Source organism: Odocoileus virginianus, chromosome 9 (genome assembly GCF_023699985.2).
Source record: "Odocoileus virginianus isolate 20LAN1187 ecotype Illinois chromosome 9, Ovbor_1.2, whole genome shotgun sequence".
Lineage (NCBI taxonomy): Eukaryota > Metazoa > Chordata > Mammalia > Artiodactyla > Cervidae > Odocoileus > Odocoileus virginianus.
Window position 1 is genome coordinate 11,170,552 of NC_069682.1, and position 24,801 is coordinate 11,195,352.

General features: G+C 54.0%; 1 protein-coding gene across 3 annotated transcripts in view; it reads left to right on the top strand.

Moving 5' to 3' along the window:
* Positions 1-417: 417 nt before the first annotated feature.
* The window catches only part of GATA3 (GATA binding protein 3), a 29,878-nt gene continuing 5,494 nt past the window's right edge, over positions 418-24,801 (top strand). The window contains exons 1-5 of one of the 3 annotated variants that reach the window (XM_070471955.1): positions 418-569; positions 10,310-10,939; positions 13,245-13,781; positions 18,857-19,002; positions 23,266-23,391. In XM_070471955.1, coding sequence (XP_070328056.1) covers positions 10,699-10,939; positions 13,245-13,781; positions 18,857-19,002; positions 23,266-23,391 — 1,050 coding nt within the window. In that variant the 5' untranslated portion in view covers positions 418-569; positions 10,310-10,698. Of the gene's footprint in view, positions 570-9,642; positions 9,886-10,309; positions 10,940-13,244; positions 13,782-18,856; positions 19,003-23,265; positions 23,392-24,801 lie in introns of those variants that run through there. The other 2 variants (XM_020880532.2, XM_020880531.2) reach the window with 2 other exon arrangements.

A 24,801-nucleotide genomic window follows, 5' to 3' on the forward strand; every position in this document is an offset into this window, starting at 1 on the left:
ACCTGTACATGCTTTCACTGGGTCTCCACTTCCAAAGTGGGAGGGAAACTCTTCGAAAGCTTTTCTATCTATGGTTGCTGGTGACCCAGGCAACACTACTAGTGACATTTACAGTGTTAATTCCAGCCCTGCCAGAGACAGTGGACTTTGTAGGCACCAGGGGGCTGGTCACATTTCAAACAGTCTTTCCTCATTCCCCCAACTCTGCTGGTGTCACTTACTCCTGATGTGCGGCGTGCCTGTTTGCAGAAGGGGGTGAAATTCATTCCTCCCTCAGCCTCCCTCCCTCCCTCCCTCCCTCGCTTTCCCTCTTCGCAACCCGGAAGAGCTCTGCTCTCTACTGTGAGCAGGAGGCGGGGGAGCGGGGTTCCTAGGAAGGATGCACATCACCCTGGTTTTAGTTCTCGCTGGAAGCCTGCGTGAGATGCCGTAAGCCGCTGGGGCGGCGAGGACCGCAGCAGCGACAACAGTGGCCAGGTCTGCCTGTCATTTCTGCCTTCAGATCTCCAGCAAGTCAGGAAAAAAATAAAAAATAAAAAACAGCTGGCCGCCGAGAGCAAGCTACCCAGGTCAGTGAATATCACTATCTTCTGTCTCTCACTCTGCATGGGCTTTCCCTGCTCCACGTGGAGAGAATTAACAGGCGGTCTCCTCGAGAAGGACAGCTGCCCCTGGAAGAAAATGAACTAGACCCCAGTCCTTGTTGTTCTTTCTGGTCCCTGGAAATCTTTGACTTTCTGCAATGACCTTGGGCGAGTGTGGTGTGTGCATGTGTGCCTGTCCATGTTTGGAGGAAAGAGCCAGTAGAACTAGGCATGTGGAGAAAAAATTAAACAAAAATAGGAGAGGATGGTAAGGCTGGGGAAGGGCTGGATACGTGTTTTCCTCTTCAGGGAGGGCAGAAGGTTGGGGAAAGAACCAGTCTGAATGAGCAGCTCAGCCTTCTCCCCAAGGTGGCTACGGAGTGTCAATTTCATGTTTATTTCTCTCTGCCCACAAGTGCCTGATTAGGCTCATTGTCTCTGAATACAATTAAAGAAACAGCTGTGGCTGTGGGTTGAAAGTTGGAGCCCAGATGTGTGAGCATCTGCCATCCCCTGGGGAGCTAGTGGCTGGCAGGCACCTTTGATTCCAGAAGCACCCTAAGGTGGGTGAGAAAACCGCAGCCAGGGAGAGGGTGCTAGGGAACTGGGGAGTGGCAGAAGGGCAGAGGGAACTAGGATTCTACTTTCTCCAGAGACACTGGACCAGCAGACCTCCAAGAAGTCACTCGTTGGGAAGCTGTTCCCAATGAAAACATAACGTTAAAATGCAAGGAAGTTGCATTCTCAGAGAGTATCTGAACAGAGAGTATCTGAGAGTTGCTTTTATTCACCTTTCCTTCCTCTCAGACACTGGGGGGTGCTTGGGAAGTGGACATGGCTAAGTCTGTCCAGGGCAGGGATGGAAAGGAGTCTAACCTTCAGGATCTCCGCTCTGCTGGGTTCCCAGTTCCCCTGTGCTTTTTTTCCTTCTTGTGTCACCCACATTCACCAGAGTGCTGGGGTTCTGGGTGGGGGTTGAGGAACTTTAAAAGAACAAATAATAATAAAGTAACATTTGTAGCCCTTTCATCCCTTAGCACTTGTGGCAGAAAAGGTGCCGGGAGGGCGGCTGTCAGTTGCATGACAAGCTTGAGGCAGGGGGGTACAAGCCAGGCTGGTAGAGTCAACCCAGGAAGAGTCCTGGTTAGGAGATGCTTGCAGGACCAAATGGCTGGTCGTGGGGAGCAGCCTCACCATTAAACCTTTAAAATGTGTGATCCTGAGGAAATGAACTGTTTGCTGCCCATCTGAATCTGGGGTGGGATATGGCGCCCAGGGCAGACAAATCAAGACCCAGGTGGGTGTAGGGTTTTCGGGCCCCCATACCAATTTCCTGGGACCAGGCAGGAGGCCCAGCCCTCAGCGTTGTCCCGCCAGGCCTGAGGTTCCTAGCTGGAGAAGTCAGCTGGGGTCTGAGAATCCGGCTGAGTGGTTCTCTGGACACAAGCCCGGCACGGCACCCCGCCCCTCCATGCGCATCCTCCCATCTACACTAGAATCTCCTCCAGTCCCGGGGAATCAGAGTTGGGGCTGGTCTTTTCCTGCCAAAAGCCGGAGACTGGGATGCTGCCTTTTGCTTTATTTGATATGGCCATCCTGCCTTTTGCCAACGATACATGAGGTGTGGGTGAGTCCGGGGGTGCAGTGAAGAAAGGGGAGTGGGCGCCTCTAGGGCGCATCAGCTGAGCCTCTCTAAGGTGACGCCCAGCAGCGCAGGGCCACCCAGAGAGGCCAGGAATGCGGCAGGTACGTAGGCAGCCCGGTGGCTGAGAGCCGCTTTCTCTGGGGTTAAGGCAGTGCATGCCGGAAACCGCGCGGGAGGTCCTGAGAAGGCCGTGGGGCTGAGTCCGAAGGCCCAGGACTCTCCCGCAGCCGGCCATTCTAACCATTTCTGGGCTGCGCTCAGGTGTAGACTCCTCCCAGTCTGAAGCTTTTCGCACAGAAAAGTGCATTCCTTTCATGGTACGTCTTTGTGTGCGGACCAAATATTTCTGATCAATTCTCTTTTAACGGTGGGAGTAACTAAAGAGTGCTTTACCCACCGCAGGGAGCGGGCCAAGGGAGCCCCAGATTTGAAGTCCGAACCTCTCTTTCTGCTTCAGGCAGCTGGGACTAGAGGTGGTGGCGGGGATGAGGCTGTTGGAAGGACCAGAAAGAAACGTGGCCCAAGGCGCTGGAGCGGAGCTCTCCCTGGGTGTCCGTCACTGCGGGTGTGCTGGTACACGTGTGTGGTTGCTGTTTTGTTTTATATAACAAATTGCTCGGGGTCTGCGAGGTGGCAGGCAGCGGAGAGCCCAGCCCGAGCCGGCCCGGCGGGGAGAGGTGGCGGCTGGGCGAAGTGCAAACCTCTGAGAGCTGGGGAGCCCCCCAGATTTTACCTGGCTGTCTCCAGCGTGGACACTTGGTGCTTTTAGAAGCTGGCTTCTGGTCGGCACGGATTACCTTTCTCCATTTCTCCGTCCCGGTCATGATGTCCCCAGCCCTCAAAGCGCACTGTCATTGTTCAGCAGCCAACACCCCAGTTTTCCGGCTACCCTAAAAAGTAAAAAACACAGTAGCCCCAAGAGAAAGCCCTCCTCTTCCTGAAATGTCAAAATGAAGCGGTCGGAGGAGAGTTGGCCGCGGCTAGCGCTGGGTTCGGGGCTGGCCCGGGGCTTCTAGAGGGTCGGGGCGGTGAGGCGGCCGCGACAAAGCCAGGACCCTGGGCGGCGAAGGGAGATGGAGCCGGCGCTCCCCAAATGTGAGGACCTGGAGTTCACGTGGGTGGATCTGTCACCGCTGACTCCTTTCTCGCCTGCGGTGGCTGCTCCCTTCCCTGGGTGTCTCGAAGGCTTCAGCCGTGACCTGAGGATGCCAACCACATCGTGAGAGCTTGGGTCTAGGCGCTGCGGGCCGCTTCTTAAGTCACTGGTGTTGCTGGGCGGGACAAGCGGCCTCTGACGGCGGAGACACCACGGGGACCTGCTGGAGTGCCCCCCATCCCTTCCTTTCTCTCCTGGTTCCACCTGCCTCCTAGGCCCCTAAACCCAGGAGGGAGGGAGAGGTCGGAGCTGCCCCCTTCCTGCAGGGTGACTCGCAGTCCTTTCGATCCACCCCATCAAGGGGAAATCTTTCTCACCCATCCAGCCCCGGGGCTCCCCCCGTGGCCAACCCCTCTGACATGTGCATTGGTAAACTCGAAAAGAGAAATCCCCTCTCCTCTCCCTCCCTCCTCCAACCTTTCCGCTACACCCCTACCCACCCAATTTTTATCTCGCTACCATCAGGGTTTTTCTCAACCAGGGAGAAAAGGGTAGCTGCACATGAAGGGCCAGGATCCCTCGAAGCTGGAGGGCCGGGCCTGGCGCTGCGGGCGGGTTCTGGGGGTGGTAATCTCCTGGCTCATCTCCTCTCCACTTCTCTGGTAGCCCGTCCTGGCCCAGGCGGGTTTCCTTCGAGTTTTAAAAACTGATAGATGAATAAGCGAGAGAGAAAAAAAAAAAAGGAAATCAAACCACATACCATCCCCAAAGCGCTGGCTCATTTTCCAGGGCTTCCTGGGCCTGAGCGGGTGGGCGTGGGAGCCGGGAGAAGCAGTGCGCGAGCCGCGAGCGCTTTGCGCCTGCGTTCCCGCGGGTTTCCCCCTTGCTGTTTCTACCTCGAGCATCTTTCCTTTGCCAGTCTATTTTGGGATCCCCTTTATTCTGCGTCCCTGGTCGCTAGTTGTATTTCATTTGAACAGCACCATCAGCACTGCCCACCGCCTGCTTCTCTCCACCATCCTGTGATTCCACTGTCCACTTTCTGCATTTCAGTTCATGCGGGAAAGAGAAAGGGGGCTTGAGAGGCGGGGAGCTGCAGAGATGTCGTGTAATATGTGTTTAGCCTGCGCTGTCTCGGTCGCTGCGCCCGAGCGGGCTCCCCCGCCGCTTCGCTCGCGCAGCCGGGCCTGGCGGTGGCGCCTTGAGCCGTGTCCCCCTCGTAACCCTCTCGGCCGGCAGCCGGCGAGCTGTTTATACAGCTTTACCTGTGCTATTCTCGTATCCAGTAGAAATCCTCGCTCGGCCACGGTAACATAATCCGAGGGCCGAGGCAGGGAAGGGGGTGGCGAGGCGTGCTTGGTGAAGGGCGAGGTGTGTACGCGCGAGAAGGGGGTTCTCTTCTTTGCCCCTCCTCCCCCGATGGCGAAGGAAACTGGGCTGGTTCGGGTGATCGAGGTGGGGGTCCGAGGGCTAAGAAGGAAGGAGGCCGTTTTCCACGTCCCTCTCCTCTTTGCTTTTCTCCCTCTAACAGGTAATCGGGGACCCGAGCCGGACGCGTGCTGCCTGTGGGCGCGGCGGTTCCGGGGGCGCCCCGCGGGGCTAGCGAGACCCGGGACGGGATCCTTCCAGTCCAGGACCTGGGTGAAAGCTCTCACTCCGCTTTCAACTTGCCCCTGGAGAACTCCCACATCTAAGACTAGACTGGCAAGGCAGGGAGCCGGCACTTAAACCAGATCTTCCCTCCAGGGCCAGCCACTTCTTCCAGAGCGCCGCAGCCGGCGCACGGAATCGAATTAAACGCCTCTTGGCGCTTATTGTCTCTCGCTAATTGCTCCAACAATGGCCACTATAAAAATGGAGACACCCAATTAAAGGCCTCGCCGGACCGTGCTGGGCTCCCGGCGACGAACTGGCCACCGGCCTGGGGCTTGCAGACCGCCTGGGCGCGAACGGGACTGGTGCGGGGCGCTGGCGCCAGCCTCGGCACCTCTGGCCTCCACTTCCTCCCCAGACGCACAACGATCGCGGTCGGTTCACACTATTTTTATTGACCGATCGCAGCCCAGGAAGATTGATCGAGCTGGAAAGGACTTCTCCTCCTCCAGCCCCAGCTCGCCAGGCCTAAGGGCCGCACTGCAGTTTTGGGTCTTTGCTGCGGCTCTGCGCCCTCCCTGCCCCCCAGCCCCGCAGGTTCCCAGCTTCATTTCTGTCTTCAACGGCGCGGCCGGGTCCGCCCAAGCCGGCGCCGCGGCTCCGGGGGGAGGGACGCGGCGGCGCGGCCGGGCTCCGCTTCTTTCTCTCGCTTGCAAATATTTGCTGCCTCGCTGGAAATCCGACTATTTCGCGCGCGCTCCGCTTGCAAAGTCCTTAAGTAAACACGCTCAAATGACCGCCCCAGGCGGCCCGAGGCACGCTCACTCCCCCTGCACGGGATTAGTAACTTTATGACTTCGACCCCGAGGCTCGGCTTTTCTGGTTACCCTCTGCGGGCCGCGCGCGAGCGCCCGGGGCCGCTCTCCAGACACCTCGGCCCCGCGGAGCTCGCCTGAACGCGCCTGTCGCCAGGCTCGGGTGGGTGACGCTGGCCGCGTGGATCTCCACTCTCTGGGTCCTGCGACCCCAGGGGTGAGCCTGGGGGTGGGGGGGGGGGGACACGCTCCTCCTCTCTACGCCACGGGCTCTGTCTCCTTTGCGGGATTGGGTTCCCCACTTGCATCCGATGAGAGCGTCTGAGCTCCCGGGAGGGCGGGTGGGAGGGACCTCAGCTGGGGGGCATGTGTTTGGGAGTGTATGTGTGTGTGTGTGTGTGTTGTGTGTGTGGGTCCCCGCTTACCCCGACCGAGGAGAGAAAGGAAGGCTCCATTTCTTACCCTTTCCCCAAGAGGGCACACACACCCCGCTCAACTTGACGCCTGAAGCAGCCGCCTCGAGGCCTGGCGTTTCAGATAGGCCAACCGGCTCCCGCCGCCCCACGCTCAGCCCGGGTACCGGTTCCGGGCGACCGGGGATGGGCGGTAGCCGCGCAGTCGCCGCCTCGGATCCGGGATGCTCGCCCCAGGGGTCCCAGGCATCCAGACTTCGGCTAGACCCTTGCCCTGGAGACGGAGGCCTAGCGCTCTGCAGGAGCCCAGGGCTCTGCTGCGGCGGCGGCGGCAGCATCCTTTTAGGTCTCCACCTCGCTTCCCTGACCCGAGCTCCGCCGGCCGCTCCCGGGGAGGAGAGGAGGGACGGGGGCTCTCTAGACCGGCCCTGGTCGGGGTCCTGGGTGGGAGCCCCCGGGAGGGGGAGCAGGGTGGGGGGGGGGGGGCTTCAGATCAGCAGGAGGGCGCTGAGGCGTTCCCGCAGGAGGCTGGGATTAGCTTTTCGGGCTAGGGCAGAGGGGGGCTCAGTGCCACCTTTTCTTCCCATCACCCGGCCTCGAGCCCCCACGCTCCCCCCGCCCGCCCTCAGAGGAGGAAGCCCGGCTTGCATTTGCCCGCGAGGCGGGTCAGGCAGGCGCCGGGCCTGGCCTAGACTCCCGCAGCCCGGCTCTCCGCCTCAGGCCACGCGCCGCAGCCTCTCTCTGGCCTGGCTCCCTTCCCCCTTCCTTCCGCGTGGGTCCCGGGGCCGACCTCGGCCCTCCCTGCTCGGTAGCCCCCTCCTCTCCTTTTCCCTCCCCCCAGCTCTGTGCTCCTGGCTCTGGGGTTGGGCCCGTGACGTCAAACCCAGTGTGGCGTCGGCGAGACTGGCCGGCGCGGGCCATCAAAAGAGCAACGTCCTCTTTCCCAATTACCCACTGTCAGTCCGGGAACAGGGGCGGACCGGCTGGGAATTAAATGTTAAATACCCCCTACAGGCTGGCTCCATTACACCGGGCACCCAGCCGCAGCCCCCCACCCCTCTCTGCCAGCTCCAAACCACCCAGACCAAGAAGGGGCCTTCGAGATCTTTGATTTTTCCAAGGGTTGGGGGTGGCTCTTCAGGTCAGTGCAGCCAGACTCGGTGCTCGTGATTTAATTAAAATGAATAATGCCTCCCCCCAAAGTTTGAGCGTTATCAGAGGCGCCACTACACCGGAAGGCCTCCTTCTCAGGGATATTTTCTCTTTGTCTTTTAAAATCGGCTTTAGCCTCTGAAGTTAACGTTTTCAAGTCCTGGCGTCAGCAGCGTCTCTTTCCGAGGATGGGTCCCTTTTATTTCCTGGACTTTTAGGTCTCGGCGCAGAGGACCAAAGAGCTCCGTTTGGTATTTTCCGCGTGGCTTTGAACTGGGGTCCGGCTAGTGTCGGCGGGTCCTAGATCAACGCGCAAAGATGCGCTTTTCTTTTTTTTTTTTTTCCCCCAGACTCTGCAACGATCCTTAAGCTGAATCTCGAGACTTTTAGCAACAATGTGTATGCGTCCGTCTGTCCTTGTTTATGGAGCGGTTTCCGGTGAATGTTAGACAGAAACTAAATAATTAAAAGGTTTGGAGAGCGCAGTGAGCAGGAGAGGCTGGCAGCTTGACTGGCCCTAGAGAGACGTGGTCAGAAGGAAGGAAAATCGATGCTCCTTTACTGGGCCGCCCTAATAAGCAGGGACTAAGTGGGCTCTGGAGAAACATGGGGAGGGGGGTTAATTTAGGTAATTTCTTACCGTTCCGTATCTAGAAACTCAAGATGATGTTTCTAACAAACATCTAACAAACATCAGATTTAAGAAAACGGAGACTCAAGAAAACTTCCACCTCAGGAGGACCCGTGTTTCCACTGTTTCTTCCAAATGAAGTTTGTTAGTCTTTCTACGAGGATTGTGTATTAAAGCAGGACACCCCGCACCCACCCCCCAACACACACCAAGTTAAGGCTGATTATGGATGGTTTTCTTTCACCGCAAGGAAGGAATCCTCTAGCACCTACTTTCAGGGACGGTCTCATCTATGTTGACTTTTTTGGGGTGTATTTGTAGGGAATTGTTGCGGGGTAGAGAAGCGAAGAGGGAATAATGCCTTCCAAATGAGCCCCAAATCAAACTGTCAGTACCGTCCGTGGGAAAGCCTGCGGGAGAACCCACGCTCTCTCCTTGCACACAGTGCCCTGAGGAGAGCCGCGGGTGGAGCCTTGAGACTTCGCTTCCCGCCCGACGCTAGCACACCCGGGCTGCGTTTTGGGGCCGGACGGCTGCAGCAGCCCGAGCGCCGCTAGGGGATGCAGTGGCTCAAAGCACCGAGACCCGCCGGGGAGGCTGCAGCCCGGGGGGCCGGCCAATCGCGGCCGCGCCGCAGCCTCGCGCGCTGATTGGCCCCTTTCCGGCCCCGCCCCGGGCGCCCCGCCCCGCCCCTTCGCCGGGCTGTCTCTGATCTCCGCTGCCTCCGCCCGAGGCTGCGAGGCCGGACCCAGCGAGTCCCGCGAGCTGCGGGGCCCCGGGGAGGTCGCCGCAGTCCTGCCCGGCGGCCCGGGTGGGGGCCGCAGGAGGGGGCTGGGGAAAAACGCCGGGAGCGGGAGTAAATAGGGCTCTAGGCGGGGAGAAGGGAAAAAGTTGGGTAACCGGAGCAAAGACCCGAGTGCTTGGGGAGCCAAAGATTCTCGCCTCCCCCACTTTCATCCATCAGTATTGTCACTCTGGTCAAAAGCACGCATTGATTACGAATATTAGGTCTGGAAGGGACAGCTGCAACAGCTGAGACATTCTTGCCAGAGGCTTGTGAACGCCACAGGCTGGGAGAATGTTGACCACGACCACCAAAAAGTTGCCACCGACATTTCAATCAAAGGCACATTCCGCCCCCCCAACCCTCCCCCGCCCCCCTCCCCAGTTCCTCAATTTCTTAGGCAGTTCTCTAGAGACGCATATCTCCATGTACTCTGATATTACTTTTTTTTTTCCTGACCACTTTTGCTTGCAGAGACCCCACATCCATAAACGACCCAATACCTTGGAATGAATGCCAAAAAAAGTTTGCTCATATAAAAAGTCTGAAAAAGAACGGCTGTCTGTAGAAATAAACTTCATGAATGGGGCAGACCGGTGTCCCCGGCACGAAATAATCCTTAGAGCCGGAATGAATTGGCAGGAGCCGGAGCCACATTTAAAGGGCCAGAGCGCGTATTCCCTCCTGCCCGCCCCCTCCGCCCCGAAGCCCCTGGAGCGCCTCGCCCACCCTCTCCGCCGCCCCTCCGCCCGGGCCGCCCTCCGCGGCGCCCCTTTCCGGTCAGTGGAGGGGCGGGAGGAGAGGTGGGGGTGGGGGGTGAAGTCCTGAGCGGGTTTGGGTTGCAGTTTCCTTGTGCTGGGATCCTGTCCCCTCCTCGCCAGCGCCAGGCTCCTCCCCCGGCGGCGCGGATGACACTAGAACCTCCTTAAGTTCCGTCGCGCCACAGCTGTCTGCGAACACTGAGCTGCCTGGCGCCGTCTTGATACTTTCAGAAAGAATGCATTCCCTGTAAAAAAAAAAAAAAAAAAAAATAGAGAGGGAGAGAGAGAGGAAAAGAGAGAGAGAGGGACGGCGAGCGCGCGAGGCAGAGCGAGCCACGCAATCTGACCGGGCAGTTTCTGCTCTCCTGGTCGCACGCCTCCTTCTCCTCCCCTCTGCTCCTCGCTACCCAGGTTGGTACTGGCGACTTTTTTTTTTTTTTTTAACTTTGATTTGTTTTCTGTCTCCATTTGGGAGGACTTTAAAACACGGAAAACTCAACCCTCCTCTTTCGGAGAGTTTCTGGAGGCTGGAAAGTCGGTCCTGGGACCTGGGTCCCCGGAGGGAGGGAGCTGTCGTTCAAGTAGGAACCGCTCAGTCAGTCCCGGGATCCTGGGAGAGCCAGGCAGCTGGGGATGCGCTTGGGAGTCGTCGGGTCCTTCGCCGCCTCCCGATTTTCCGAGCTCCGGAGGGGGCGTGCGCGAGTGCGCGCGTGTTAGCGTGTCCCGGGGGCGCGGGCGCGGGGCAGGACGGCTCGGGGGGAGGAGGTGCCACTTCATAAACTCAGGTGCTAAGTACTTAGGATCTCATCCAGGTCTCCCCTTCTCTCCTTTGCAGGTGGCCCAGGAAAGGCTCAGTCGTGGAGCCGCCGAGGAGCCCCCGGTGCACAGGAGCCTCACTTGCAAAATTCTAGCCAGTCCTCGGCCCCCTTTTACAATTTGGTCCTTTTTTGTCCTCCCGTACCTAATTTTGGGAATTTTTTTTCCTTCCTCTTCTCTTTGCTAAACTACCCCGCAAAGATTTATTAAAAAAAAAAAAAAAAAAAAAAACTCACTTGCTCACCTTTCCTTCCCAGCTTTCCCATTCCCCCACTGAAAACAAATCCTTAAACGACCCCCGCCCCTCCGACGGCAGGAGCACCTGCGGAGCCTCGGAGCCCCCGACCGCCCTCTCTCTCCGCGCGCGGGTTCCGGGCCCGGCGAGAGGGCGCGAGCGCAGCCGGGGCCATGGAGGTGACGGCGGACCAGCCGCGCTGGGTGAGCCATCACCACCCCGCGGTCCTCAACGGGCAGCACCCGGACACTCACCACCCGGGCCTCGGCCACTCCTACATGGACCCGGCGCAGTACCCTCTGCCCGAGGAGGTGGATGTACTTTTTAACATCGACGGTCAAGGCAACCACGTCCCGTCCTACTACGGAAACTCGGTGAGGGCCACGGTGCAGAGGTACCCTCCGACCCACCACGGTGAGTGCGCCCCGGGTGCGAGGACCCCCCTCCCCCGACCGGCTGTCCCGGCTACCCGGGTTGAGGAGGCAGGGAGGGACCAGGGGGTGGGGAGAACCGGCTAAAGCCCCCCCAAGTGCCGCTGCTGCTCCATTTAAAAAAACTGGGGCCCGGAAATGGGCGAGGAAGGCGTCTCGAACGTCGCTAGAGTCTGTTTTTCAAAACAGTCGCAGCAGGCGCCTTTGCGCGGCTGCGGCTCGGGGGCCTGGCGCTCACCTGGCGGGCGCCGCGCGGCAGCCCTTTCTCCCCGCGCGGCCGCGGCTTCGAGGGCCTCAGAGGTCCCGGGCGCGGGGAGAGCCGAACCTCCGCCTCCGCCGGTCTCCGCTCCCAGACTGGGCATCCGGCGCGGGCCAAACTTGGCTGGGGCTTGGTCCTTGGGGCTTCGCTCCCCTATTTAACCCGTGGTTCTCTCTCGGGGGCTGCTGCCGGCGTGCCTCGGTGTGTTTCTCCAGCACATTGCCAGAAGGGCCCAAGGAATGTATTTCTTCTCCTCGCTGTGTCTCGGCCTTTGCCTAAGAGTAGTGCATTTGGTTTTTAGGCATATCTCCGAACTCTAGGCTCCGAGGAAGGGAAGTCTGGTGCTTGACCAGGTTTTGGTGGAAAGACTACTATTTTAAGTTTGAGACATTTGGGGTTTCCTAGATTCCCGCCTGCACAGAATTTTCCTGCGTCTATGCTCTTTGGTTGCCTCCTTGCCTGCTCCAGGCAACTCTTTGCCTTTCTCCTCCTGCCTGCAACTGACCCTTAGGGTCTCAAAGAAGATCTAGGATCCTTCAGAGTTTCCTTCTGTGAATGCGATTCCAGTATTTCCTCTTTTCTTTCTCTTTTCATCTTGGGAAGTTCGGGAGACTAATGAAACGGTAAAGAGAACCCCAGCCCTATGTAGTTGAGGGGGAAAGCTCTCAAACCTTCCATCTGTAAGCAGGTTCCCAGAGGAAAAGTAGGAGCAACATTTTAGGTGGAGGAACTGTGAGTTGTTCTCCTGGAGATCTGCCCTGGTTCCCCTGCTTAAATCTCAGGGTTGGGGCTGATGACAGAGCCCCTGCGGGAGCCGGCATTCTCACTGCTGTCACCAGGTTTTAAACAATTGTTTCTGCAGAGGGGGTGCTCTTTGCCCTCGTTCTGTGCAGATCAGCAGTTAAGTGGAAATGAGGTAAATGCAGCCTTAATATTATTTACTATACGACTTCCTGCATAATGTGAAGCGTGACCCTCCGTATTCAGAGAACTCTCCTTCCCCCTTGTCTCCCCTCCCCTTCCTCTCTCTGAAGATTTTAGTTTCAGTATTGTTCTTAATGGTTAAATAGAATGTCAAACGCTGAGACAGGTACTGGATTAAAAGATCAATAAGTGTGTGGATTTGCACTTGCCGTTTAGACTTACCCCTCTCAGAGTGTCTTTTGGTCTGAGTTAGGGCTGCCTTATGGCTCTGTATTTTAAAGGAGGGCTCAGTTTACTGTGTGTGAGCGAAATAGACACAGAAACTGGAATTTTGTGTCTCAGGGCTCAGGTGAAAATTCATGTATTACACTGGTGGAATCACAACCCTGGGGTTGAGATGGGCCTGTTTTTTTTTTTTTTTTAGTAGGATTTGGGAGGGTGACAAAGGCAGACAAAAGTGCCATCCCAGGGTCTAGCCTTGGAAACTTTCTCCAAAAGCCTGAGCAATTAATTTTCCTGCAAATCTCATTTCAGGCCTGGTCATTTATAAGCCAGCAGTGAAGTAGGGGTACATGGAAGTCACCCTAAAATGGCCCTTCTCCTCTCTTCCAAGACTTATCCTTTCTGCTCTGGGCCTGGGCTGCTGGGTCCGTGTGTTCTTCTGGTTTTGAGCGGTCCTGCAGCCGGGCTCACCCCTTTAGGCCTCATCCTTCACAGCCCACCCTCTTATCAGGCTGCCTGGGATTAGGTCTGGGCTGGGGGCTGCTGGGTCATTGAAGGAAACCAATAAATCAAGTCAGGTTCCAGAGAGGGACCTCGGGGCTGTGATTTAGAAAGTGTATCTGGAGAGGCCAGGAAAGCCAGGGCCCCTTCTTGCTCCATCGCAGCAGGTCTCGAGGGTCAGACGCAGGCCCTTGATTCCCTGGATCTGGTGGGACCTTGGGATGGGAGACGGGTGTGCTGGCCCAGGTACCGCTGGGGCCAGTCTGTGTTGAGGTTGTCCTGCTGCTGGGGAGGCAGGGGTGGAGGGCGCGAATGCCCCAGCGCCTTTGGGGGCTGCTCTCACCTGCCCGTGTCTCTCTCTGGCCCCTTCCTTCCCCAACAGGGAGCCAGGTGTGCCGGCCGCCTCTGCTGCACGGATCCCTGCCCTGGCTGGACGGTGGCAAGGCCCTGGGCAGCCATCACACCGCTTCGCCCTGGAACCTCAGCCCCTTCTCCAAGACGTCCATCCACCACGGCTCCCCGGGGCCCCTGTCGGTCTACCCGCCGGCCTCATCCTCCTCCCTGTCGGCGGGGCACTCCAGCCCGCACCTCTTCACCTTCCCGCCCACCCCGCCGAAGGACGTCTCCCCAGACCCATCCCTGTCCACCCCGGGCTCGGCCGGCTCGGGCCGCCAGGACGAGAAGGAGTGCATCAAATACCAGGTGCCGCTGCCCGACGGCATGAAGCTGGAGTCGGCGCACCCCCGTGGCAGCATGGCTACCCTGGGAGGGGCGGCGGCCTCGGCCCACCACCCCATCACCACCTACCCGCCCTACGTCCCCGAGTACAGCTCCGGACTCTTCCCGCCCAGCAGCCTCCTCGGGGGCTCCCCCACCGGCTTCGGATGCAAGTCGAGGCCCAAGGCGAGATCCAGCACAGGTAGGAACTGTCTCTCCCCGAGAGACCCTTCCCCCTTGCCCCCCATCCCCCTCCCCAGTCTGAAATCCCTGGCAGGGACGAGAGAGCCCGCCGTCCCTGTGCTTCCATGGGGACAGGATGCAGTGTCTTGTCTCGGTCCTGTCTTCAGAGCAGAGGGCAAGTGGGATCTGGTTGAAAAGGCCCCTTAGAGCTGGACTAGGAACAAGATAAACAAAAACAAACCCCCATCTCCTGCTTGTCCTGCGGGGGTACTGGAGGGTGCTGGTGGTAACCTTTAGTCAGTTTGCAAGCCCAAATGGAAGGCGAGGGGATAAATCTTTGGTGTTTAATGCTAAAACGAAACCTCCTGAAACCCAAACAAAACAGGTCCCTCCTCTGACCGCCCTGGCCTCTGTGTCCTGGCTCTCCCCCTCCACTCAGCTCAGAGGGGGTCAGGCAATCACCGGAGGACAGCCCTTGACACAGACATGTATAAATAAAGTATGTGTATATTTTTCGTCAGGGGCGGGACCCTGGCAAAAGCAGGACACACGTTCTCTGCGTGGCAAAGGGGGCTCGAATCCTGACTTCTGGGTAGAGAGGGGAGCTCCGCCCTGGGGAAGCAGCTCAGTGAAGATCAGAAGGGCTTGTTACCTGCAGTATCTTCGGGTACTGGGAGCCCAGTACTAGGCAGGGGCAGGAAGGCATCTGACGATCTACTCCCCGATTGATCTGAAGCCAGAGGGGTTAGGAGGGACGGAAAAAGATTCCCCAGGTGCCTGCCTCTGTGTCTTCTGCTCATTGCTAGCAGAAGACGACCCTGCCCCCCTAAAATTGAGCTGCATGTGTATTTTCTTGGTGTAGAGGCTGGCATGAAAGGAAATTTAAAGCCCACACAAAATATTATTTTTTTTGCTTTAAAAATAAAATAATCCATTACCCATGTCGAAGCAGCTGAATCAGAGTCAGGGGTTCTTTGAGATGCCTTTTCACTGTATTTTTTTTTTCTTCGAGATGGTTTTGGGAAGATTGGCATGTCTTCTTGGGAAGTATCCATTTCAGGGTGGGTGTCTCGGTCCTGGTCTGTCCTAACTGCTAGCCACCCGCCCCCCCCCACCCCCCCCAGCCAGTCTCTCTACAGACTCTGTAGACACTGAAGTGGTGGAAATCGCTTGTCTTTTCTGGATGAAACAACCAGTCTTGAAACTGAGCTTGCAAAACCCGGGTTTAGAAAACTTCCGAGAGAGGGCTCTGGGCGCCCCAGTGACCATGAGATCAGTTTCCAGGGTTTTTTTTCCAGGGTGACATTCACTCCGACTGCCTGGGCAGGACTGTCTCTATTTAGTTGATATGTTTCAGCTAATCCAATTATTTTCAGACTGCTGCACGCGACAGTTGCATTGTTTATCCCGAGCCAGGAACTTCACTAGAGCCCGGATGCGGTTAGGCTGACAGAAAAACTCAGACCTGCATGTTCAGTACATGAAAGTCGGCCGAGGGAGAGGGAGGCGGCGGGAGGAAGGGAGGACAGGCAGGAAAGCGGGGAGCGGAGGGTCCCCGCCAAAGCGGGGAGGGGGAGGTTGTTGATCAAGGCTGGACGGCTGCTGGCAATAAGAGCCAAACCTGTGCAGTTTTGAGGTCAGGGTGGGATTTTTTTTTTTTTTTTAAGTTCTCTTTTCTGGTAGGGCTGAAAAGTTGGGGGGAAGATCGTGGTCTCTGAGGCTGGGGTGGTGGTTTGTGGAGGGGGGAGGGGACGCAGTGACTTTCCCAAATGCCTTTGGTCCTCTGCCCTCATTTCGGAGTTTGATTCCCCCCGACCCCTGTCGCGCGCACCTTCTGCCTTTTCGGGTTTGCCTGTCTTTGTCACTTTCCTGGAGACTCAGGACATTGAGGAGGGGTGGGGGAGGGGGTTGCGGTTTCCCTAAACCAGAACCAGGGGCACCTATATACCTATTTTCTTTTTTTGGGGTTGGGGAGAGAGGAGAGGAGCCGATTTAAATTTGGCTTTTGACTTCCTCCTCCTTATTCCTTTCTCACAGTTTGAAAAAAAAAAAAAAAATCCTGGGCTGCACACCTGGGCAGCAAGGGAGTTGGGACTTCTGGGAGTGCGGGACGTGCAGGGGAAGTTTCCAGACTCCTAAGGAGGGTGGAAGGGGTGGGAATTCCTGAGAAGGGGACTCTCTTGGTTTTAGTGGTTGCTTTTTTTTTTTTTAATTTAACCTCTTCTTCGCAATCGCCTGAAGGAGGAGCCCAGAGAAGAGAGGGCTGTCGCATTTTGGAGAAACGGTTGAGCTGTGGTTTAGAGCACCTATTGCTTTTCTAACGCCCAGGCTGTTGGGCTGGGATGTGTCTTTGCAAACAAGAGACTATAAGCCGTTTTTCTTCAGCAGGGGAGGGGGCACCAACTCTTAGCTTCCCCCCCTCCCCGTGCTCCCCTCTATGGTGGGGCATTCAACTCCCACCTTTTTCTTCTGCAATTTCCGTACCCCTTTCCATCTAACTCCAGGCTCAGGCTTACAGTCAGAGGCCGAGGGGTGTCTGAAAATGGCTGTTGAATGCTAAGAGGCCTGCGGTTGTCACCTTAGCGTGAGGTGTCTGTCTGAGCAGCTCACACTAGGCAGTGAGTGCGGAGAAAGAGAGCAGGAGACAGTCAGGGCCTCCCTGAGGAAAACTGGTTGTTTGCCGAAGTCACAGATTAGAGGCAACAAGGAGAGAAGGGGAAAGAAAAAAAAAGAGAGAAAACCAACGCGAGGCAATCGCGAACTTGCCGAGTGAATCAAGACAGAAAATTGCTCTAGTGTGCAGAGCCTCGCTGGAGAGGCAACCGTTGCCGGCTTTCAAAGTCCCTCAGAAAAGGAAGCTGTCATCCTCCCTGCCACCTGACAAAGGAAAGGAAATCAGACTGATGGTGTCAGGCGGGGACACCCTCAGCCCAGGTGGCCCAGGTGCCCAGGAGCGGGGCGGTCCAGCCCGAGCTGCTAGTGATGGAGGAGGCTTGGGGTCCAGGAGACACCCCCAAAGGTCTGGGGGGTGAAACAGCATGGGGCCCGAGGCCCCTGTCTCTGCGGGTGGGAGAGTGGGCGTGGGCTGGGCCGGTGGGCACGACTGCCCCCAGGAGAGGCTGGGCCCGTCCCGAGGAGGGCAGAAGGGCTGGGGGCCCCCGGCTGCCTGTGGCCGCTCCTCGCCCACTCGCCCTTCCCTCCTTCCTCTGCGCCTCCGCACCTTCAGCGGCCGCATCCCTCCGGCTTTTGACCCCAGAGCAGAGGCCTCTGCTTGTGACTCAGCCCAGAGCCTGCTGGGTGCCTTGCGAGCCCTCCTGGCCCGCTTAGGGCCATGCTCCTGTGGATCATCGCGGGGCTTCTTGGAAGGCTCTCTGTAGACCCCAGTTTAAGAATCTTTTTGGAACTGGGAGCAAGGAAAATGAAATCTCGTAATTGCTTCACATTTTTTTTTTTTTTGAGAAAAGCAAAGTGGACAAAACTCAGCGTGCCTCCAGTTTGTAAAAGGAGGCCACAGCCACTTTCATTTCCAAAAGTCCATTTCCTTCCTCAGAGCCCGCTCCTGGAGAAGAGCCCAGGCTCTGGGGTGTCCATTCCCTGCCACCCCTCATACTGCGTCTGGGGCTTTCCTAAACCTGAGCAGGGCCCGGGCCCTGGGCTGGCCTTGCCCTCCAGGGGCAGTCGGTTCCCTCCCCAACCCCCACCCCGTCTTCCTGGTAGTTTGGGGTCAGCTGATTAATCTTTAAAAACAACTGTTAGGGGCTCATCTTTCTCCCCCACCATCCCCAAGCCTCCCCCCAGCACCTGGGAGATCCTCCGGTTCTTGGAGGACCGGCTCCCGGTTGGGTCCCTCTGGGTGGGCTGTGAAACTGGTGTGTCTTCCTCAGGAGACTGAGCCCCCCAGGAGTGGGGCACGTTCTCCCAGAAACCTTCTTCCTCTTCCTCCCCCTGCAGAAGTTCAGAAGAGCTGGCAGGCAGTTCCTACAATAGCATCTGGAGGGCTTCCCCCTGGGGGCTTCCCCTATGGGGGCTTCCCCTCCGAAGGTGGGCCCGGTCACTCTCCAGCCCCTAGAGTGAGCATTGTTCCAACCCGGCCTGGCCGGTTTTCTTGTTGATTCTGTTTGTTTGTTTTTTTGGAAAAAGAGCAACTGCAGGCAGGCCTTGGTTAATGAGCCGACCGAAGGGCCTCCCTTCCCCCTCCCCAAAGTGGCCCATCCTCCTGATCCGCTCCTCACCTCTTAACACTTCCCCTGATTCTGTCTCCCTCCCCCCATCTCCAGCTCCCTAGCCTTCCAGACGGCTCCGTGTGTCCCTCCAACCCTTCAGACTGGAGTCTCAGGGGCTGGGAACCCGCAGAAAACCTGGGCCTTTTCTGGAGAGAAAGAGATGGTGGGGAAGGAGTGGGCCCTACGGGGTCTTCATCTTTTCCTTGCTAGCCAGGGACGGTTACAGTTTTATTGGAAGTAAAACCTAAAGGCCTCGCTGCTAAAAATCAGTCAGCCAATTGATCCATCTGTTCATCTGTTTATTATCTGTTTTCTCGATCTAGCCATTGACGAATCTTTCCTTTGGCCTCATCCTGATTGTCATTATTTAATCAATCTGTATAGACAGATCTGGTGATGAGAATGGATCATCTTTGTTTTCCTCTGAGGGAAATGCAAGGAGTGTTTAGCTTTTGCCATTGTCCGGGGCTCAGGATTTTCTCAGGGAACTGTTTCAAGTTGAAATTCGCCTTCCTCCTGGGCTCTGCTTCATCTTCCCCATTGAGTGGGACCGCCCTGGACAGGTGTCTGTTGCTTCTGATTCCTGTGTCACTTCTTGGACCAGGAAGGGGTGTGTGTGTGTGTGTGTGTGTGTGTGTGTCCCTGTGTGTGCCTGTGTGCGCATGCATGTATGTGTACATGGGGAATCGTCAGGCCATGAGAGGGCTGTACATTCTTTTTCAAGGGAGCTGGAGGTGAGAAAGTTCTGCAAAAGAAGAAAAAGAGAGGAAAAAAAAAAAGTTGTTTCTTCAGCTTTCATTCCCTAATTCTGCTGGCAGCTTTTTCATGTGTCTTCCTTCCATAAGTGACTTATGTGTGATGTTGTTTTCAGAAGGCCGGGAGTGTGTGAACTGCGGGGCGACATCCACCCCTCTCTGGCGACGAGATGGAACGGGGCATTACCTGTGTAATGCCTGCGGCCTCTACCACAAGATGAACGGACAGAACCGGCCCCTCATCAAGCCCAAGCGAAGGCTGGTGAGTTGTCCCTGGGGCAGCCCTGACCTGGCACTCTCCATTTTGTGTCTTTAATTTCCCCTTTTCAGAAAGGAGAGCTTTCTGCAGGAAATTGGCAGGACAGCTCAAAATTGTGTCAACTGGCTTGGGGAAGCTTTCCCCTCATCTTTGTTTTTTCTTTTTTTCAAATTAGATATACAGGGAAGTGTACTCTCTCTCTCTATCACCCCCTCCATGGTTCTTAAGTCACCACATTTTTAAGGATGCTGACTTCTGGTTTATCAAATCTTGAATATCTTCGCTGGTAGAATGATTGCTTTAACGGGACTGGGGTGACTGATTGGAAGTGTGTTGATAGCCACAGTTTCACAGAGAAGGTTAGTAGGGGGATGGAGGCTCCCAGGTGCCACCCAGAACTTGTTTCTGGAGTCGTAGCAGGGGTCTTCCAGGAAGTCATGATGGCCTCAGTGCTGCCTTCGTGCCCCGGATGAGGTCTCATGTGGCCAGGGCTGTAAGATGAGTGGGGCTCATTAACTGCATTGCACAAGCAGTCACCGGTGGCCTTGTGGAGCTTTTCTTCTTCTGTGGTCTGTGCAGTTGAGGAGTTCCCACAGGTCAACGCAGGGGAAGCCTGATTTCTGTCCTGCTCCCTGGTCTCTCCTAGCGTCTAGTCCGATTTCCCCTTTGAACTCCCGCCAGCCTGTGACCGTTTCCTCTCTCCCCCTCTTTTTTCCCTGTCTTAAACCTCTTGACCCCTAGGAATACTTGAGAAAACCTGGCACAAGCAAGCACGGGTAAGGAAAACTAGCCGGAGAGGTTCGTTTGCAAACTTGTCTCTGGAACCTCAGGCCAGATTGAATAGCAAGTGTATGTAACACACAAAAGCAGGCTTGGCAAATGATAACTCTAACCACAGTCAAGAGATCAAAATGCTTTTTGTGGTGATGACATTCACCAGGTGGAGAGGGGAGGAGGGGAATTTCCCCATGCCGATAAATGGATGAAGTAGCATCCCTCAGATTGTGAGGTGGACCCCTCCAAATCCTCTGCATTCTTTTTAAAGAATTATTTGTTTTCCTCATCAGATTTTAGTGCAAATGACAACCTTTCACATCCTCTTCAGAAGAAGGAAAATCTTTCTAGGGATGGCCATGCCCACGTGACTTTAATTTTTGGCCATACTAGGTCTCCAGGCTTTATTCTTTCTGATCTTTGCCCACGTCTCCAGCTTTCACAACCTTCCCCTGACTTGTCCCCATGCTCTTTGGTACTTTTTTTTTTTTTTCCTTTCTCTCATGTGCAAAGCTAACTTCCTAGGAAAAAGCTGCCGGATATCTGAGCTCTGGAGATAACTCATAAACAACAACTCAGCTTCCCCAACCTAAACATCAAGATGTTTGAACGTATCAGAACAAGACGTTGTTTGAAAAAAAAAAAATGACTGGAGGTGTTAGTGCAGAATGAATATGATCACACCACAAAAGAATGTTCTGAATCACTCCAAACCTGGCCTTAGGAAAAAAAGAGAGAAGGAGGGGAAAAAGAAAAGAAAAAAAGGAAAGAAAACAAACAACAAAAACTTTCTTTTTGAAATAAATCCATGATATCATGATAATCGGGGTTCTTTTTAGAAGGTAAAGAAGAAATAAGAGCAGTAAAGTCTCAGACCCCGTGGTTGTTTGGTTGATGAGCAAGAATGCATTTGACATTTTCTCGGGGTTTCTTCTGTCTGGGGTGGATTGCCTAGGAGGGCTAGACTTGCATTTTATATAGTTTTGTCTTCATTCACCTTTCGTAAGAAATCTCTAGAACTCTGAGTAATAATCGCTTTTAATTGTAGAGTTCCTTTGCTGTCACATGTGAAGCTGTCTTTTCTTTCTTACTCATCTCTTCTGGGTGGTTTTATATTTTTAGTTCCATAGAATTCATATGCTCCTGAGAGACACTGGGGATATATATGCATATATTTTCAGCACTTAGGTGTATTTGACTTCTGATATCTAGAACTTCTCTTTTTCTTTCCTATATTTCCCTTCCCGCCTCTGTCTCTCCAGTTTGCAGTTTCTGCTTTGCGCATTTGCAGAGGCGTGTGCAGAGGCGCTGAAGACCACTCCACCCCTTGGTAGATGCATATCTAACACCAAATAAACTCAGGCCATGCTGAGGCCATGCTGGAAACAGGAGAAGGGAAGACCCATAGAAATTTTTTTCCTAGTGGTGGAGGATTTTCATAAATCTCTAGCTTGCTTTATTAATATACTTTGTCTTCTGCTAGTGAACAAAACAGTGTGACTTTCAGAGCTTCTGTATAAATTCACTGAAAGTCTGAGCTTGCTCAGGTTCATGATACCGTCAAGACCCTGCAAAGGGCTATACCACGAGCCTCATTACTCCGAACTCTTATTTTGTTGGCTGGTGTTTTGTGCTTGAGCCATCCCTTCCCAGTTGTTGGGCTGAGAAATTGAGTGTTTGAGTCTTAGTCTGTTAGTCTGTTATATCCAAGTATTTCTTTTAAAGTGGAGAAAACCAGTCCAGGATGATAATAATCATCGCATGGCATTTGATAATTGTCAAAATCCTTAAGCATCAATTTCATAACTTCATTTTCTTCCCAAAAGTATACAAGAACACCAGTAAGTCGATCATGTTTCATAAAGGCAGGTGGACAGAGGTTTGTGGAATGAGAGACAGCACTCTTGGTCTGCAGTGAATTATTTTCCAAATGGACTACTCAAAAGTAGAACCTTCTCATTTATGAGGGAGAAGGGCTGTGTTTCCTTTCTAGTTCCACAGAACACAAAAACTAAGAATTACTGGGGGGAAAAAAAGTGCCATAGCTCTGGTATTTAAACCTGTAGAAAAGGGAAGCATCTCTGGGACAATTTAGTAGCTTTGAAAGGAGAGGAGTCAGCCTGGTTCATTCAGAATTGCCTCCGGGTTTTCCATATCTGGCCACTTTGAGTGTTTGGCTCAACTTCTTGCCGGATAAAATATTGATGGAAAATCTCACCCTGATCCCTGTCATTTTGTTCCATGCTCTCATAACCATGCCAAAATTTTCTTGATCACAGATAAAGAACAGCTAAATTCTTTCTCTTTCTCTTGCCTTTGATAATGTTTTTGAGTCCAGGGACAGAAATAATTTTGCAGTTGAAAATTTCTTTTCATGTTACAGGGAGTAGTGAGGAGATGAGAGGGGTTACCAGGGACCCACCTTTATTTTCTTTCAAAAGTTTTTGAGCTTAAGTTTTTTTTTTTTTTCCAAGTATGGATGCAGAGAATAGTCCCCTAATGCATGTAAGTACATCAAAAAGTGAAAGAAAAATCTTCCTTTTAAAGGAAATGAAGGCCGTGACACAATCAAATAATTAAAATTCTGCTTGGGACTGGCATCTGACCTATGACCATTTGGCTCTGTGAAGAGGTTATAGGAAACTTTCCAGGGAGTCAGATGAACTGAAGGCAGAAGTGGGGCCTGTCTTCCTGGTGGATTGCAGAAGTCCTTGTTCTTCATTAACCTAAAACCACTTAAAGAGGATGAAGATGGCTGTCACCACACGTTGACCGAATCTGAAAGCCTGGGCCGTGCGCTTTTAGGATGGCTGCAGATGGGCTCGGTCTGGTTCACGTAGGATGTTCTGGTTTGGTGCTTTCTCTGTGGCCCACGCTGTGTGTGTCAGCCACATATGCACAGACATTCCCTCATAGTGTCAGCAGCCTGCTCTTCTTATCATCTAGCATTTCTTTATTTGGGATCTAGAAGGCACTTCTGATGCTCGGGTTTCCTCTTCCTTGGCTGTTAGTCTGTTGTGATGACCTGTATCCTTGTTGAGAGCTGTTACTCTGGGGAGTCGCTCTTCAAAAGGACCTCCTGGAGGCCTGGTGAAGAAAGCCACAGAGAGCCTGGTAGCCAAACATGTCTGGTTAACTCCAAAAATTATTGCAACCCATAAAAATGAAACATCTGAAATGTAGGAGGGGGGGGGGGTAGCTTGTGATTTAGAGAGATGGGATCAGCTTTCTGATCCTCCCAAATTCCTCACTCTGGGGGACAGCAGGCTACCTGCTGACCACCGGACCATGGTCTGATCTACTCCTAGGCCAGTGGGTCAGCTGTAATTTTCTTCCTGATGCAGCTTTTGGGGATCTTTATTACTTTCATGTGGGCCACTTGCTAGTTTTGATTTCAGTGATAATTTTTTTTTAAAGTTGGTCTCCGTGGTTCTGCAAACCCATTTAACATTTGTTTTGATTTTTATCCTCCCCTCTCTACCCCCTCCCCAGTCGGCAGCAAGAAGGGCAGGTACGTCCTGTGCAAACTGTCAAACCACAACGACGACTCTGTGGAGAAGAAATGCCAATGGAGACCCTGTCTGCAATGCCTGCGGGCTCTACTACAAGCTGCACAATGTAAGCGTCCTGGGGTCCTGCCCCCCAGACAGCCTCGTGCGGGTGATGCACGGTATAGCATTCCCCTTCCCTGGTCCCCTTCTTGATTTCTTTTTAAAAAATGTCATTGGCATGTAGTTGATGTGCAATGTTGTCTTAGTTTCAGGTATTCAGGAAAGTGATTCAGTTTTACATATACAGGTATCCATTCTTTTTCAGATCCTTTACCTGTATAGGTTATTACAGAGTATTGAGTGGAGTGCCCTGGGCTCTACAGTAGGTCCTTGTTGAAGATCCATTTGAATCACCCAATGAGGAGCCTCAGAAAAATCATTGCAGTAGGATTCAGTGTGGGAAAGGACTGGGCACAGCGAAGCCTTGTCAAGACTCAAGGGTTTAAAATAGGTTGATCCCCCTCTCCGGGCAATAAAAGCCGTCTCCCTTGGAAAAAAAAAAAATAAGTAAATAAAATAAAATAGGTCGATCCAACCTCTTAGTTTGTATTGGAAACAGAATGCGTGGTGGACCTGGTCTGGGTTTTTAAGGGGGAAAAAAGAAAATCTTCCCCTTAGCAAACTGAAAAAAGTTGCCAGTCATATTTTGATGTTTTCTTGCATTTTAAACTTTTTGCAAAAAAAGAAAGAGTGTGCCAGAGAGTGGAAGAGAAAGGTAAATAGGATTGTAATGCATGATGCAGGAGTTCAGGGCGATTCAGTTACTGAGGGGTAGAGAGCTTGGCATAACCTGTGCTGTGAATTTTAAACAGATTCTCTGTATAAAAGATATGAGACGAAATGGCTGAGATAGTTCATCTGTTGAGTTTGTCCTCCCTGGGAGAACTCCCGCAAGGCAGCCTGTGGAGGTTATCCTTTCCAGGGAAAAGAATGCCTTTTTCCTTATAGATCATATTAGCAGAATGGTAATTGTCAGTCAGTCTCATGGGTTTGGCCGTGTCAGTTTTGATCTTTCAATTTGGGGATCCTCCCATCTTGTATTATCTCTACCTTTAAAAAAAATTCAGCTATTATTTTTTTTCCCCTTGTACAACTCTGGCTGACAGGCTGTGACTGTAATGAGGCCTGATGTTTGTGTTAATCCCAGAGAAGGAATTTGTTCTCTCTTTCTGTCTCTGTCTGTCTCTCCCTGTCTCTCTCATATCATGTCTCTGGTTCCGTCTGGTTTTCCTGAAGTCTCTTGGCCAGTCTGACTGGCAGAGTCTGGGAGTGAACTGGGGACACGCAGAGGGGTTTGCTCAGAGCCATCCTGACAGTCAGCGAGTCTTACCCAGAGACGTGAACTGCGAGGAAGATTTGCTGGTTAGAGTTTTTGAATCACAGGAGAACTTCCCAGGGTCACCTTAGCAATCTAGTCCTTTGGTACCTCTTGGGACCCTCCCTGCCAGCATGTCATCTCTGCTTGATACTCAGGGCT